This window comes from Urocitellus parryii, chromosome 3 (assembly GCF_045843805.1).
Source record: "Urocitellus parryii isolate mUroPar1 chromosome 3, mUroPar1.hap1, whole genome shotgun sequence".
Classification (NCBI taxonomy): domain Eukaryota; kingdom Metazoa; phylum Chordata; class Mammalia; order Rodentia; family Sciuridae; genus Urocitellus; species Urocitellus parryii.
This window is the reverse complement of record NC_135533.1, coordinates 91,838,257-91,853,877: the sequence shown is the minus strand read 5'-3', so window position 1 is coordinate 91,853,877 and position 15,621 is coordinate 91,838,257. Positions and strand designations below refer to the sequence as shown.

Here is a 15,621-nt window from a genome sequence, read left to right as displayed (position 1 = left end):
TTGTAATAGGCTGGAGAGGTCCACATAAAGAAATTTATTAATGCTTCTTAATTTTCATTTTCTTTCCTCGTCTTTACTTTCTGTCTTGTCTTTGTGCATCAGTGAATTCCCACTGTTGTAGGTAGGTATATGGGAAGGTTCTCATCTGTGAGGCAGGCCTGCCCGATGTTTCATCATCAGGTTGGAAAGGGTCAAAGCCTTCTCAAACGTGAGATTGGATATTTGATTATTCAAATAATTTGTTATTTCCAAATTATCCTTTCGTTCTCTTAGTTATATAAGAAGAAAACTCGGTTATTTAGTATAGTTTTGAATTGATTATGATAGCTTTTTTAACCTGTTCAGTTGTTGAATTTTGTATGTTTCATCATTCTTAATATGAATACAGCCAAAAATCTCAGTGATTAATAAAGCCCATCAAAATTTGATGATTGATTTGAAACTTTACAAATCAGTAGGGATAGGAAAGAAGAGAATCATAGAATTATTAAATTTTAATACTGGAAAGAATTTTGAAGATTTAAAAATACTTTTCTAAATCTTAAAATTTTAAAAACTATTTGAATCAAAATATTTACATTTTAAAAAAGAAAGTATTTTTAATTTTTAATATGTCTGTATTTTAAATAAGGAAATTGAGACTCAAAAAATGAATGAGAAGTATGAGTAAATGTGGTAAATATTTAGCAAGCTTAGAAGTGTTTTAATAATTACATAACAGGAGCTTGCTTTTTTCCTGACAGTTTTGGTGGTAATATTGCAAAAGAATTTTTTTTTTAACCACTAGGGAATGCTGAAATGTCAACTGATCAACTGTAATAGAAAAAGAAAAATTAAAAATTTTTAAGCATTTTGATTATTTCATATTTTCTGTTTAGCAAAATGAAGTGACACATCTTTAGGTTCAAGATAAGAGGGAATTCAATGTTAAGGATGCCATTTTTGATTATTGGAAATTAGACCATTTCATAGTGATTATAACTCAGAGTATCCTATAGACAAACACATTTTATTCTTCCCTGCCCCTAGATTTGTGAGTATATATGTTTACCAGAAAATCTTTCTCCCTTAGTTGAGCAAAACTGAGTCTATATTCGTGGATGTACTGGATTGGAACCTATTTTTGTAATTTGTTGAGAAGCAAGCATTGTCACACTGGTTTAACCCTCAGTAGAATGTCCAGCCTCAATTTCCTGTGGGCTGTGTAGCTGTTGAGGAAGGGTGTAGGACTTCTAAGACAAACTGCATCTAGAGATTTAGTCAGGAAATTTGGATTTGTGACTTTTTCAATTTTTTTCTTCATTTTTTTTTTTTTGTGGTTTAAGTTGTTTTTGACTATAGTCAGAGAATGAGGTATCTTTGTAGATGAATACTCCAGGGACATTAAAACAAACAAACAAACAAATTCCCAGTATAGTCAAAAATCAGTCAATCAATTTATTTATCTATACACAGAATTAAACTTATTGATTATCTATTTCAAATCCTTTGTTTCCTTAATTAACATAACCTGCCAAATATTGTTACAGTACTCTACTATGATCAGATTTTTATCATATTTTCCTCTGTATTTCTAGAAGTTTTAACTTTAGATGCTTGCCCGCTATATTGCTTGTTCATCATAAAGTTTTTATTTAAGGAAATACAATTAAACTTAATAAGTGGAGAGAGATATACTGGGCAACCAATGGAAAGAATTACCATCATTATAATGAACATCCTTTCTAAATTATATGTAAATTTAATGTCATTCTGGCCAGAAACTCAAAAGTTTTATTGTTGTTGTTGTTTGTTTTCTTTTTCTGAAAAAGGGAACTGATTAAGATATTAATATAAAAGTAAGTTGGTGAGAACACATGGGCACTTAACCACTGAGCCACATCCCCAGCCCTATTTATGTTTTATTTTGAGACAGGGTCTCCCTAAGTTGCTTAGCCTCATTAAGTTGCTGAGGTAGGCTTTGAACTTGTGATCCTTCTCTCTCAGACTCCCAAGTCACTGGAATTACAGATGTGAGTCTCCATGCCTGGCCCTAAAAGTATTTTTTAAAAATATAAGAGTAGTTGAGGTGGGGAGATTCCTTTATTATGTGTTTAAATTACCATAATGCTGTAGTAATAAAAATAGTGACACAAAAAAATACAGAATTAAGTCAATTGACTACAAAACAGATTTTATCTAGCATTATAAGACATTCATATATGATAAAGGCCATATTTCATTTCTCTGGGAATAGGCATAATTGGGTAAAATTGGGTATTTTTAAAGAGAACAAAAGTAGTGTTCTTCAGATAATAAATGAAAATGAAATAATACTTAAGAAATTTTAGGAGGCTGTATTTTTTTGATGGGGAAAACTTTCACAGATTAAGTAGGAAATGGAGATGAAATAAAGGAAAATACTGACATGTTAACTATATGAAATTTAAAATTTTCTTTCTAAAATAATACATCATAAATTATACTAAAATGTTTCATCACCTGTACGACAGCCAGAGATTTGATAACTCTAATCTTTAAATAGGAAAGCAGACAATCTATTAGAAAAATAAACAAGGTTGTGAACAGGCAGTTCAGAAAAGAAAAAAATCTGTATTATCAAAACAAAATGAAGATGCTCCATTCTAGTAGGCAGGGAAGTAAAAAATCAAAATAACAGTGAGAAAAAAGTTTTTACCTATTCTGAAGAGCAGATTTAAAAGAGTCTAAGTGTATTGGGTACTATGAAGGTGATACAGAAATGGATGCCAGCGTGCCCTGTGGTAAGTGGAGACTGGCACAGTGTCCTGGCCTGAACTACTTATATCTCTTTAATGTGTCCTTATTTTATGACGTATCACTCGGCCACTTTTTGTTCAATATCCTCCATTTGTTTGCCCCTTTATAACTTGTGCCAGTCCAGACTGATAACTGGTAGAAAGCTGTCACACAGGTCTCCAATTAGGGACCCTATAAAGTTTTGAGCCTCAGTTGCTCCCTTAAAGATTCAGCTACCCCTTTGCTTTCCCTAGTTACTTTTCTCCTTAAAGGCAAATGGTATTTCTGTTCTCCTCTGTCTTTAAATCTTTAATGCTGACACCTTTCCCTTTAGGAGCAGATGGCTGCACCTCCAGATCCATAAGGGAAAATGGAAACTCCACATACTACCTGCCACTAAACATGCAGTGTTCTTCCTCTTCCTTTTCTAAGGCTAGCAGGCCCCCTGTGTTGGGGATCCCAGCCCTGTCTATCTGCCTGAGGAGAAAAGGAAGATGCCCTCCACTTTTCCTCATATGTCCCCTGATAGTACATACAGTGGCCTACAATACTCACACCCTCAGGTTTTTTGTTACCTTTCTGACCTCTGTGTGTTATACACGTACTTGTAGGTGGACAGAAAGAAAGAAAGACATTGTAGAATAATGAAAAAGCAACATGAGCTGAATTGAATAAGAACACCTCTAGAGTAAAGATGAAAGAAATGATGGAGAAAACCTAAAAGCAACCCACTCTTCTCCCCAGGCTTGGAGGAAAGTAGGGAACATTTTACTCTTACTTAAGCAAATGTTTTAGTCAACTTTTTCATTGCTGTGACCAAAAGAACTGACAAGAACAATTTTGAGGAGGACAGTTTATTTGGGGCTCATGGTTTCAGAGGTCTCAGTCCATAGATGGCCGACTCCATTTCTCTGGGCCCAAGATGAGGCAGAACATCAAGGTAGAGGGTGTGGTGGAGCCAAGCAGCTCAGGGCATGACAGTCAGGAAGCAGAGCAAGAACTCTTGCTTAGGCTCACCAGGGACAAAATAAACAGCCCAAAGGTACACCACAGGGGGACCCTCCCCATCTCCAACTACACCCTACCTGCCTGTAGTTACCACCCAGATAATCCTTATCAGTGGGTTAATTCACTAATTATATTAAGATTCTCATGACCCAATCATTTCCCCTCTAAAGTTTCTTGCAGTATCTTTCACAGGGCTTTGAGAGATAATTCATATTTAACTATAACACCAAATCAAATTTAGTTTTTAGAGCTGACAGACTTTACCATTGTAGTTTCTTAGCAAATTATAAACCTGAAGGTTGTACTTTGATATTTGTATTCAATTTCACTTTTCTATAAATAAGTGAGAAATAAAACTTTTATCTGGAAACTAGTGCTTCCTAGGTATGTTCTTTTCAAAACTGATTTGGGGATGCGGTTTGGGAGGAAGTGAATGAAGTCTTCAGTGTGCTGACATGCTTTGTGGATTTCTAAGAGCAGGCTGACTAGGCAGTGTGGTGGTTTCCAACTGCATGACTGTTTCAGAGTTCTTTCTGCACTTTCCCCTCTTCCCTTTCTCTAATGTATGTCATGTATCCTAAGGAAAATAGTTTGAGAAATGTTGTAGGACATAGATAAATATGTGGTGCTGAGGGAAAAAAAGAAGAAAAATCCAACTGAAGATGCACAGTAGCATGACTATTGATCATTTTCTATTCCTTTTCAGGTTATTTGCTTTTCTGACTGTACACATTTTGAAGATAGCAAATGAGATTTTTAAAAATGAAATGTATTTTGACAAATACTTTGGAGAAATAAATTATTTTGTAAATAAGCATAAGTAAATTCTACTGTGGCCGAAAGAGTTGTAGTTCTGAAAGATTGTCATGTTATATTATTTTAAGGTTTTATTAGGTTGCACTGGATTTCTGATATTTGAGTTGTGCTTTCTTATCCTCTTTTCCAGTGGAAGTCGATTGGGAGGCCTGGTTACAGTGTTATGCTTCTTTTTCAATCATGGAGAGGTAGGTGGTCAGAAAATGCTTTCAGAATTAACCTTGGAAATACAGCTTTCTTCCTTAAATTTCTTTAAATTTAATCTGCAGTAGCATTCTTTAAATGTTTGATCTTATTATTTTGACCCAAAATTTAAGTGGTAATATTTTATTTTAAGTTAACTTTTCATGACCCTTATATCTTTTACATGATATTATTATTACTGGTTTGAGAAAATAGTGGATCTATAACAATTCTTTTTAAAATGATAAAAGCTCATATTTTAGGAACAATATACTTTTAATTGTCCTTTAAGGAATTTTTATTATACCTACACATTTGCAAATGTCTGTGGGCTTTCTGAATAAAAAAATAGCATTATGAAGTACAAAGATTCTGGATCAGGTTGCCTGGGTTCAGATCCTGACTATCATTTAGTAGCTGTGCTAGCTGAGCAAGTCATTTCATTTCTCTGTGCCTTTATTTCCTTTTGGCAATTGGCATAATGATATTCTAGTTTTATAGGAGGATTTTTACAGTAAGTAAATGAATTCACTTGTGTAAAATGCCAAAAGCAATGTTCGGAACATAACTGCTATGTAATTGTTAACTTGAAGTGTTATTTTTACTTATTATTACTATTACGAAAAGTTTAGTTCAAATTAAATTTTAATATAAATTCAAAGTGACAGTGACTTCTTTCCTTTAATCATATTTGTAAACAACTTTCTACTAAATATATCTCTGTTCAGAAAGGTCAGCTTGCTTTTTTTCAAGTGACTTCATATTTTCTTAGTTTATACACTGAGTGTCTTCAGTATTTGATTGTGTGCATATTAAAAAGCTCTTAAGAATTAGTAATCATGCAAAGTTAATGTACTTTACTAGTGGTGGCCCACTAATATGCACTTAATTCCCTGGAATCACAGAAGTATAAAGCTGGAGTGGCCTTGTAGATGAGAAGATGCTTGACAAATGATTGCTGTGTAACATAAGTTATTTAGTGTAGTGTGAGTTTTGAGGAAAGAAAAGAAAAGAATAATTTGACTTTTCCTTACTGGATGCTGTTCATTGTGATAGTATGGACTATGAAACATTTTGAAGCAAAGATTCTTTAAAAATGACCTAAGAAATGGGATATAATGGCTTAATAATAGAAGAAAGAAGCATTGTATATTAACAACAAGATGCTGGAGGAAAGGGATTATTTAATGTTTTTGAGCCAAGATGCAGTTAGAAAGACCACTGTTTATAAGCACAAAGGTTCATTGTGTTACCCTCCATGTCAACTTCGGATTGTTAATTCCTTATCTTATGTTTTTCTTATAATTTTGATGCTCGTGTAGCAAGAACATCATTTCTTACAAAATCTTTTCAGTTTTTAACAATGGAATTCAAACTACTTAGCTTGAGTTTTCAGACTGATGGATTTTCTTTTTGCTACTTTTTCAGCTAACTTGAGTTTATTTCAACATGCTTAGACATCACTTTTTTAAGAAAAGATAAATATGATTAGAATTAGAATTGTAGTCTTATTGAAATAACCAAATAAACAATTGCATTTAGATGTAATGTAGCTTTAAAAGTGACTTTTTTGTGTGGAATAGCGTCTATTTAAAAAATGATAGTGTAAACTGCAGTTTTGGGGAAAAGTGTTATTGAGTGCTCAAGTAATTGAAAACATAATTTTGAATATATTTTGGCTTTCAGATTATGAGATTTTCAGACCTTTTTTTCTGATTTTTAAAAATGTTGCCTAAAGTATGCAATTTTTATATGAATGGAAGCATTTACTCTGGTAATGCCTATTCATGTATCTAGTGAGCTTTCTTCACTAAAATTGCTTTTGGTTAATGACTAGTATCTTACTGTTATAGAAGAAATGTTTTAATCACTTGACTGAATTGCTTATGTGTCCCCCAAATAGTTGTAAATTGTTACTTGCTTTTTAGTTCTATTCCATTATTTAGTTTGTCCTGTACTGGATATATGATATACTTAAAAAAATTTTTTTTCCCTCAGAGAGAAATTTTTGCCTTAACAAAGTAGGAAATATATAGCACAAATATATTAATCAAATTATTTAAAACAAAGCCTTCAAATATGAAAAGTGAAAATAAAGGGGCTATAAGTTGCCCAAAGTAATGATCAATCATATTGAGGTTATGTATTCCATAATCAATTATATAGATATTTTTACTTATCAGGCTTCTTATGTTACTTATATAATATTTGGAAAAAAATTCTCAAAATACTTTGAACAATCTTGATAACCCTTATGTAATATTCTTTTGTAATAAATAGAAAATAATATGCCATTATGCATTAAAATGAAAGCACTAAAAGATAAGTGATTACCTCAAGTTTGCTAAGTAGGAAGATGATTCTTTTAAAATTTTATTTTTAATTTTTATTTATTTTAATTGATGAATTATTGAGTGTATTTTTGGAGTATAGTCAAACTGTACTCTAAAGAGTCAAAACTAGTAACTATACTCCTTACCTTATCAATATTTTTATAAGAATGTTAAAAAGCTATTTTTATAGCAATTTTGAATTATACAATGCATAAACTGTGGTCACTGTGTAATACAATAGATCACTAAAACTTTTTCTTTTAATCTAGTTGGAACTTGGTGCTCTTTGGTTAATTTTCTCTGCTTTCCCATCCCTCTCTTTTCCCCTTGTTCCCAGCCCATTAACTAACTTACCATTTTGTTCTTTGTTTCAATCAGTTTGATGCTTTTGGATTCCATATATATGTGAGATCATGTGGTATTTATCGTCACTTTCATTTACAGGTTTTCACATTTTGCCACATTTGCTTTCTCTCTTATACACACCCCTGCACACAGACATTTTTCTGATCCATTGGAAAATGAGTTGCAGACATGATGACATCTTACCCCCCAATACCTCAGTATCTATTGCCTGAAAGCAAGGCAAGTCCTATATAATCACAGTTTACCTTTATCATCATACTCAGGAAGTTCAATACTGAAAATTATGCAATAATAACTTATTATAGTCCATATTTATATTTCCACAGTTTTCCCAGTAAGTTCCTTTATGCTTATGTTTTGGATATAGAATCGGATTAAGTTCATACATTGCATATGGCCATGATTTTATCTAGAACAGTTTATCTGAAACAGTTCTCCTGTCTTTTTCTTTTCCTTGGCATTGACATTTTTGGGGAGTCCAGGTCTATTATTTTATAGAAGCCTGACAAATTAGATTTGTCTTATTATTTCTCACTAATGGATTTAGATTAGATATTTTTGTGAACAACATGATGTAGATGAGGTTGTGCCTTTTTCATTGTAGTTCATGTGGAGGTATGTAAGACCAGTTTGTCCCATTATTGAGTTTACTTGGTCATATGGTTAAGATGGTGACTGTCTAGATGTATCTATTATAAGAATGCTTCTATTCCTTCTACATTGATTAAGAGGTTGTGGGTTGATACTTTGAGCCACTGAATATCCTGTTCCCTTATAACATTTGACCACAAGGTTATACTATCCATTGATGATCCTTTCCTGAGTTAGTCCTTGCATTGACCGTTGCTAATAGTAATTTTTAATTCTTCCTTCCTTCCTTCCTTCCTACTGGGAATTGAACTTAGTGGTTCCCACATGCTAGGAAAGTGCTTACTACCAAGCCATATTCCTAGCACTATTTTATTTAATCCAGTTAACCTAATGCCTTTTGTTAAAAAGACCATTCTTTTTAGTGGTGCTTTTGTCATAAATAAAGTGACTGTATATTTCTGAGTTTGTTTTTAGACTCAATTCTGTTCCCTTTGTCTGCTTATCTTTAAGCTAGTATCACACTAAATAGGTAGCTTTGTATATTTGATATCTGATAGTAAAGTCTCCAACCTTGCTCTTCTTTAGTATTACCATAGCTCTTCAGATCCTTTGTGTTTTTGTATAAATCTTAGAATCAGCTTGTCATTATTGCTTTCTTCCTCAACACAAACACAACCTTTCAGGATTTTAATAGTGATCACTCTGAATCTCTAGATTAGTTGGGAAAATTTAGATCCTAAATATATTGAATCAGCTCTACTCTATGAACATGGCTATAGCACTTCATTTGTATCAGTTTACTTTAATTTCTCTCAGCAATCTTTTGTGTCTTGTACTTCTTTTGTTGGATTAATTCCAAGATGCTTAATACTTTTGGGTACTGTTCTTAGTCCCTTAGTGCTTTGGTGTGTCCTTCAGTCTTTGAAGGTTTCTACTGTCCTAGTATTGCCTTGTACTTTCTTGTCCCCAGATATAGAATCAGTTATTTTCCAAGGAATCCTGGATCCTGTTAGTGGAAAATGATATTTAGAGACCAGAGTCTGGGTAATAAACTCTTCCATTTCCTCAAACATCAATCATTTCTGTGTGCTGGGAACTTTTGTACATCTCTGGTTATTTTGGAATATATTATATGTTGTTATAACTAATAGTTACCCTATTTCCAACAAACCCACTATTGGGTATGTAGCCAAAGGAAATGAAATCAGTATATAATAGACACACCTGCATTTCGGTGTTCATTGCAGCATTATTCACAGTAACCAAGATAGGAATTCACCAATGTGTCCATCAACTCATGAATGGAGAAGAAAAATGTTGTCTTTCTCTTTGTTCTCACACAAGGAAAGACATCTATCCTTGTGTGTCTTTCTCAGTAAGATTTCTTATTTCCCAATTTTGCTGTTTGTTAAAAGTCCAGTAACTTGTTTTATAATATGTCATTTAAATTATGTGTGAGATGTACTTCTCTTTGCATTTATAAATAGCAGCTTTCACTTCTGTGTCTTACTTAGCAAATTTAGCAAGTATATCATACACTCTGATTGTTCTTTTTTCAGTGTACCCGTGTGATGTGGACACCGCCTCTCCGTGAAAGCTTTTCATATCCTTTCCTTGTACTTCAGATGTTGCTTGTGACTCATATTCTCAGGTAATATTCATTTGTCCTTAGATTTTCTGGTGTTCCTCTCCCCAATAACCTAAAGTAATGTTTTTTAAGTTTCCATAATAAAAAAGCCAACATAATAAATTAATTGAGATGACCTTGTTATGTTGAATTAGTAAAGATTCTTTAAAAAAGTGTAACTTGAAAATCCATAGTACTGAAGACGTTTCCTCTGTCTGCCTTCTAGTCCTCTTGCTTTCTCTTAGTGGTCCTCAGTGGCTGCTCAAGGAAAGCTTTCACTTCTTCTCTGCTTACCTAAGTCTTTATTTGTTACCACTACAGTCTCCTAAAAGTGGGCAGAAAGATAGGGAGATTATTTGTGCTATACTTTAATCTTGTAAGATATAGTTCTTTGAAGTCAGGAACACCTCACACAGTTGTCATCATCAGGTACATAACACAAGTAGTTTGTCTTCCTATATTTGTTTAGTATTCCTGTCAGATAGTAGGAATAGAAGGAAAACTCCCCAGCAGACCAGAGATGTTCTAGGAGAATTCATGCTAGAAGTTCAGGCTTTTCCTGTTCATCTGATCTTCAGCTAGTTCAAGCACCAGTGAGAGCAGGGGAGAACATTTCCCCTTCTGTTGACATACTGAGTTTCCATATACATTGCCTTGCTTCAGAGGGTAAATATAAAACAAAATGGAGCCTGTAGAAAAAGAGAACAAAATATGATAAAAATCTGACACTGTCTGGGACTCAGAACGCCCTTCAGTGTTCCGTTGAATTCAAAAGAAACTTGTTAAAGTCTATTATGCTCAATAATTTACCTGTGTAATGACCTCAGGAGGTATAGCACCAGTACATGGCCTCCAGTCCCCTATGTCATGTCTTCAGATAGATCTTTCCCATTTGGGATGGGGAGATGACTTTTGTATTATCAGCTTTTTTAGTCTGTGCAACTCTAGCTTTATTGCTGTCTCTTAAATCCTCTTTTATTATTGGATTTTAAGCTTCTTTATTTACTTCAAATAAAGTAAATGTTTATGAAGTAATAACCTTTAGCTCTGCCCTGTTGGTTTTGGGGCACCTTGAGACATAGTCTCTCTTCAGACTTTCTGGAAGAAATGTTGTGTTGTAGGAGAGTGAGTGACCATTGCTGAAGCATTTTTCCACATCCATGTTCTTGATCTTAGCTTTTTTCCCTGTGGTGAACACACTGGTTTGCCCATTAGTGTCTCAGTCCAGTTTTTCTTCTGCCTCTGCTCCTGTTTTAAATCCAGTGAAGGCAAACCTTCGATTCGTCTCCTGTTTACTCTCTAATCTGATGTAACCTGTGGAGCTTGAATGGTGCTGCTTCATTTGCTGAGTCCATCTGTACTGTCTTAGTTGGTTGTCTTAGTTTCTTGTTGCTGTGATAACAAATTGCCACAAACTTTGATTTATTAGTTTGTAGTTCTATAAGTCAGAGGTCCTAAACCTCAAGATGTTGGCAGGGATGCTCTCCTCCTGGAGTGCATCCTGGGGTGGGGGCCGGGGGAGTCATTTACTACTTGCCTTTTCTAGCTTCTATAGGCTGCCTGAATTTCTTGGCTCAGGATCACTTCCATCATCAAAGCCACCAATGGAGGATTGAATTCTTCTTCTGTCAGTTCACTCCAACGTTCTCTGCTGCTGCTTTTCTTACTTTTAAGAACCCTTTGATCTGGACATGGTGACACATGCTTGTAATCCTAGCTACTAGCCCATAATCTCAGCTTGAACATCTGAAGAATCTAATGCAGAAGAATCAAAAAATGGAGCCCAGCTTGGGCAATTTAGTGAGCCTCTCTCAAAATAAAAAAGGCCTTCATAGGTAACTCAATGGCAGACTGCTAGGTTCAGTCCCCAGTATTGCCAAACAAAACAAACCAATCAAAACCCTTGTAATTACATTGGGCCTTCCTGGATAATCCAGGATAATTTCTCTCTCTTTACGTCAGGTGATTATAAATTTTAATTTCATTTGCCACCTTAGTTCCCCTATGCCATGTCAAGTGACATGCACAGGTTCCAGGAATTAGGATGAGGTCATCTCTGGAAGCCATTATTTTACCTACCATAAGTGAGGTTGCTCCAATTGCTGTTTCATGCATTCAGGGGCTGCTTAATGTTGGGTTCTTCTCTTATTTGTTCTCCAAGGACTTCTGTTTCAAGCTCTTCCTTTAGTCTTCCAAATAAATCATAAGAAATCTTCATACTCTGTTTTTATCTTGGTTGATGTCTTCCTTTTCATATTCCTCATTATGCTGCTTTTGCCAGTGCTGGTTCATCATCATCTTGATCCTCCTTGACACCTTCATTGGCAGCTCTCAGTTAAGGGGGCAACTTTCCTTGTTTCTTTTCTTCTTGTTGGCATGACTCCCTACTTACCTAGCATGGTTGGTGTGACTGGTTGCTGGAAGTGGACTGGCTCTACTTTTATTTTCCTGAAGTGACAGTTGCACTTTGGGAAGTGCAGTCTTGACAGCTGGGAAACCACATCCTCTTTTCTGGATCCTTGGCAGACTTCTTGTCTTTCTTTTGAGGAATAATGACTTCATCTCTACTGATTGTTCACATCTTCTGGTATTTCATCTTTATTATTGATTCCTTTCCTCTTTGGAAGGATAGTTGTTTCCTCTAGTTTTCTTGGTTTCTATCTGTAGTAAAAAATCTGATAATATGAGAGGGAGGTTGGGTGAGTGGGTTGGGTGAGCAAGAAGCAGCTGAGCTGTGTTGAAATATACTGCAGTGCAGAGGGAACTGTGATAAAACTGGAAAAGAAACTATTCCTAAATGCTGGTAATCAATTATTAGTAAGGTTAGCTGCATATTTTATTTTAACAAATTAATTTTGTCCAGGTTTGAATTTTTAAGTATTTTTAGAAATTTGGATTTTTTATCAGCCACCTAATAACAGCACAGTCTTAGTTTTTCCTTCGTTATTCTTGGCAATATTTATGTTTTCATTTCTCTTGTCTTGGGTCAGTGGTGTATTGATCATACATCACCAGTTAGAATTCCATTGGTTTCTATTTGTTCTTATCCCCCTCCAGTGCATTCTGTACCAACTGCCAGATTAGTATTAAATTCTACTTGGATATCTTTAATGTCTCTTGTTACCCATAAAATGGAAATACTGTTTAGTATCCAGAAGCAATAGTGAGGGGTCAGGGGTGTAGCTTAGTTATAGAGTGCTTGTCCGGATGTGCAAGGCCCTGCGTTCATGACAAGCATCATGGGGAAAAAAAAATGAAAGAGGAAAAATTTTAAAAAGCTGTAGAGAAATGTAAAGAAATTTCTATCTAAGAAACTTTCAAAACTTTTTGGGTAGGATGCAGTCTTATCTATTCTGTTTCCCTCTAAATGTCTACATTAAAAAAAAAAAGCTGGGTTTTATCTAGTTGATTTTGTGATTCATTTAGGTTACCTGGAGTTTAAAAATAACTTCAGTTGGGTTAGAAGAGCAGAGAGGAATGTCCTTTGAGGAAGGGCTATTTGAAGAAGTGAAGAAAGGCATTCTATGGTGATGCTCAGTGCACCAGGGGGTTGTAACCCAAGAAGGTTTGCTTTCTTCTCTCCAAGCTGCTTACCCTTGGTATGTTCACGTGCACACGCTACTTCTGTAAAGAATGTTGGGTATATTTAGGGGCTTTGCACTGGCTCAGATTTAGGAAAAAAGATGAATCACCTCACCCTCCCCAAATTCTCCTAAATCACAAGTCAGTATCAATGTGAATCTTCTAAAGATGGCTCCAGAACTGCCCTCCCCTGCCCCACTTTTGCCTCCTTTCTAGTTCTCTTTCTATGTTCTACTAGTACAAGACCAACTTTTATCCTACATCCTCACAAAATCTTCTCAGCTGCTCAGCTCTGATTCTGAATTCTTTCAACATTTGTATATATATATATATTATATAGCATTTAGAATATTCCACTTTTTTGTCATTTTTTTCATAGATATCGTCTCTCTCTCCAACTGATGAATCTATTGAATCAACATTTAAGTTTTGGAAAAAAAATTCAGTTTCTGTACTAACCTGGGCAGTTCCATGACAGGGTTTTGTGTTTTTACAGTAATAAATGGACATTTACTTTTTACAGAAAATTGTTGTAATTGGGTGTCAGGAGACATAATTTCTAACCCATTGGTCCATTTTATGTTCAGTTTGTGTTATAACACATCATGTTGGAGATTCTAATTTGCAGTGGTTGGAAGCCATGCTAGACTCTTTTGTTGTTAAACTTACTGATATTTATTTTACCTTTTCAAGGGCTACAAAACTTTATAGAGGAAGCTTGATTGCGCTCTGCATTTCCAATATATTTTTCATGCTTCCATGGCAGTTTGCTCAGTTTGTACTTCTTACTCAGGTAAGGTGATTATATTTTTAAAGTGATTTAGAGCATTTGATTAAGTGAACTCATTTGTTTAACATTATAACTGAGCTCCTATATGATTCTAAGTCCTAAAATGTTTATTTAATGGTTTTAAAGAAAGTTCAGAGTAAGGAAATGTGCAAGATTTGTTTATTAATGAGTATTATTTACTTACTAGAAAAATGCATTTATGAATCCATTTTATAAACGGCTTATCTTTGTTACTCAATATTTGTGGGTTTAAAAGAGAACTAATATTATAATTTTAATTATTTCTTTTAAATAACTATAGTATTTCTCTTAAGTAAAATGTGTTACTTTTATGCATAGTGCCATATTTTTTACATGTAGGATAACTACATCGGATAAGAGGATAAATAGCTAATGAAGTTCATATTTTATAATTTCCCCTCCCAATTTGGAGTTTATCACCTTTTCATGTATTCATTCCTTCTTTTCAAATATTGACATATTAAACAAGGTAGCTATTATGTATTCATTTTCCTCCCATTTCCTACTTATTTATTATTATGCTTGCCATATTTGTATAAAGCAGTAGATGAATTGCTTTTTAATATTCTTTGGAATGTGTTGCTTCAGTACTGAAGTCAGACCTAGATATGAGTCCTAATTCTATTCATTAGCTGCTTGACTTTGACAAAAAACTTAACTTTTCTTAGTTTCAATTTTCTCATTTCTAAAATAGAGAAAATAAAAGAACCCACTTTATTGGGTTGTGGTTAGGATCAGATGAGGGTAATATATTAAGACTCAACAAAGTACCTAGTACTTAGCCAGATTCGTTCATCTTTTTTTTTTTTTTTTAATATACCTGATTTGTACTTACTTTTTCCTTTGATCTTATCTTTTAGACTCCTTTACCTTCTTTGGTTTGATGACATTTTACATTAGTTTTTTATTTAAATTATCCCTGAGATCATCTCTTTAAGATTCTACCATGGAGGTGTTCTATATATTGTTTAGCCTTTGGAGTGAAAAAGGATCTTACTTTCCCCATTGCTTTCAGTTAGTGAAGATATCCTTCCTTTTGTGTGTGTGTGTGTGTGTGTGTGTGTGTGTGTGTGTGTGTGTGTGGTGGGGGGAGTTGACATGCCTCTGTGGTTCTTATGTTGAATAACAACACACACTTCCCTAGAGTTATTATTATATGAAGTAAAATAATATGAATAACAACTGTGAGGGAGTGTGAGTTGTTAGTCACTTTTAAGCAGTATGGTTTCCCCATGGGTAACTAAAAGAAGAGACATCTTGGTTTGGATCTTGGTTTGGTGGTGGTGTTTATTTTGTTTGTTTTTACTAATAGGAACGTTTGTTGTAGATTATTTGGAGATAAAATCCTTAAAGATTGTAATTTAAGTTATATGTTTAAATATTTAGCTGTTTCAATTTGCTATGTATGTGTGGTAGGAGAGGCATGGGATTTAATTTGAATGGCTTTCTCCATGAAGAAGGGTGGAGAGGCATTGTCTGACGTAAGACCTCTTTATAAGAGATACAGTGTCATCATTTAATCAATCCGTCTAAATAATTCTAATAGA

The 15,621-nt window shown here is 34.2% G+C and overlaps 1 protein-coding gene across 2 annotated transcripts in view; it reads left to right on the top strand.

The window, feature by feature from the left end:
- Dpy19l1 (dpy-19 like C-mannosyltransferase 1) overlaps positions 1–15,621 on the top strand; it is a 95,873-nt gene that overhangs the window by 41,181 nt on the left and 39,071 nt on the right. For both annotated transcript variants that reach the window (XM_026387637.2, XM_077796779.1), the window contains exons 7-9: positions 4,712–4,769; positions 9,614–9,705; positions 13,957–14,056. In XM_026387637.2, coding sequence (XP_026243422.2) covers positions 4,712–4,769; positions 9,614–9,705; positions 13,957–14,056 — 250 coding nt within the window. The remainder of the gene's footprint in view (positions 1–4,711; positions 4,770–9,613; positions 9,706–13,956; positions 14,057–15,621) is intronic.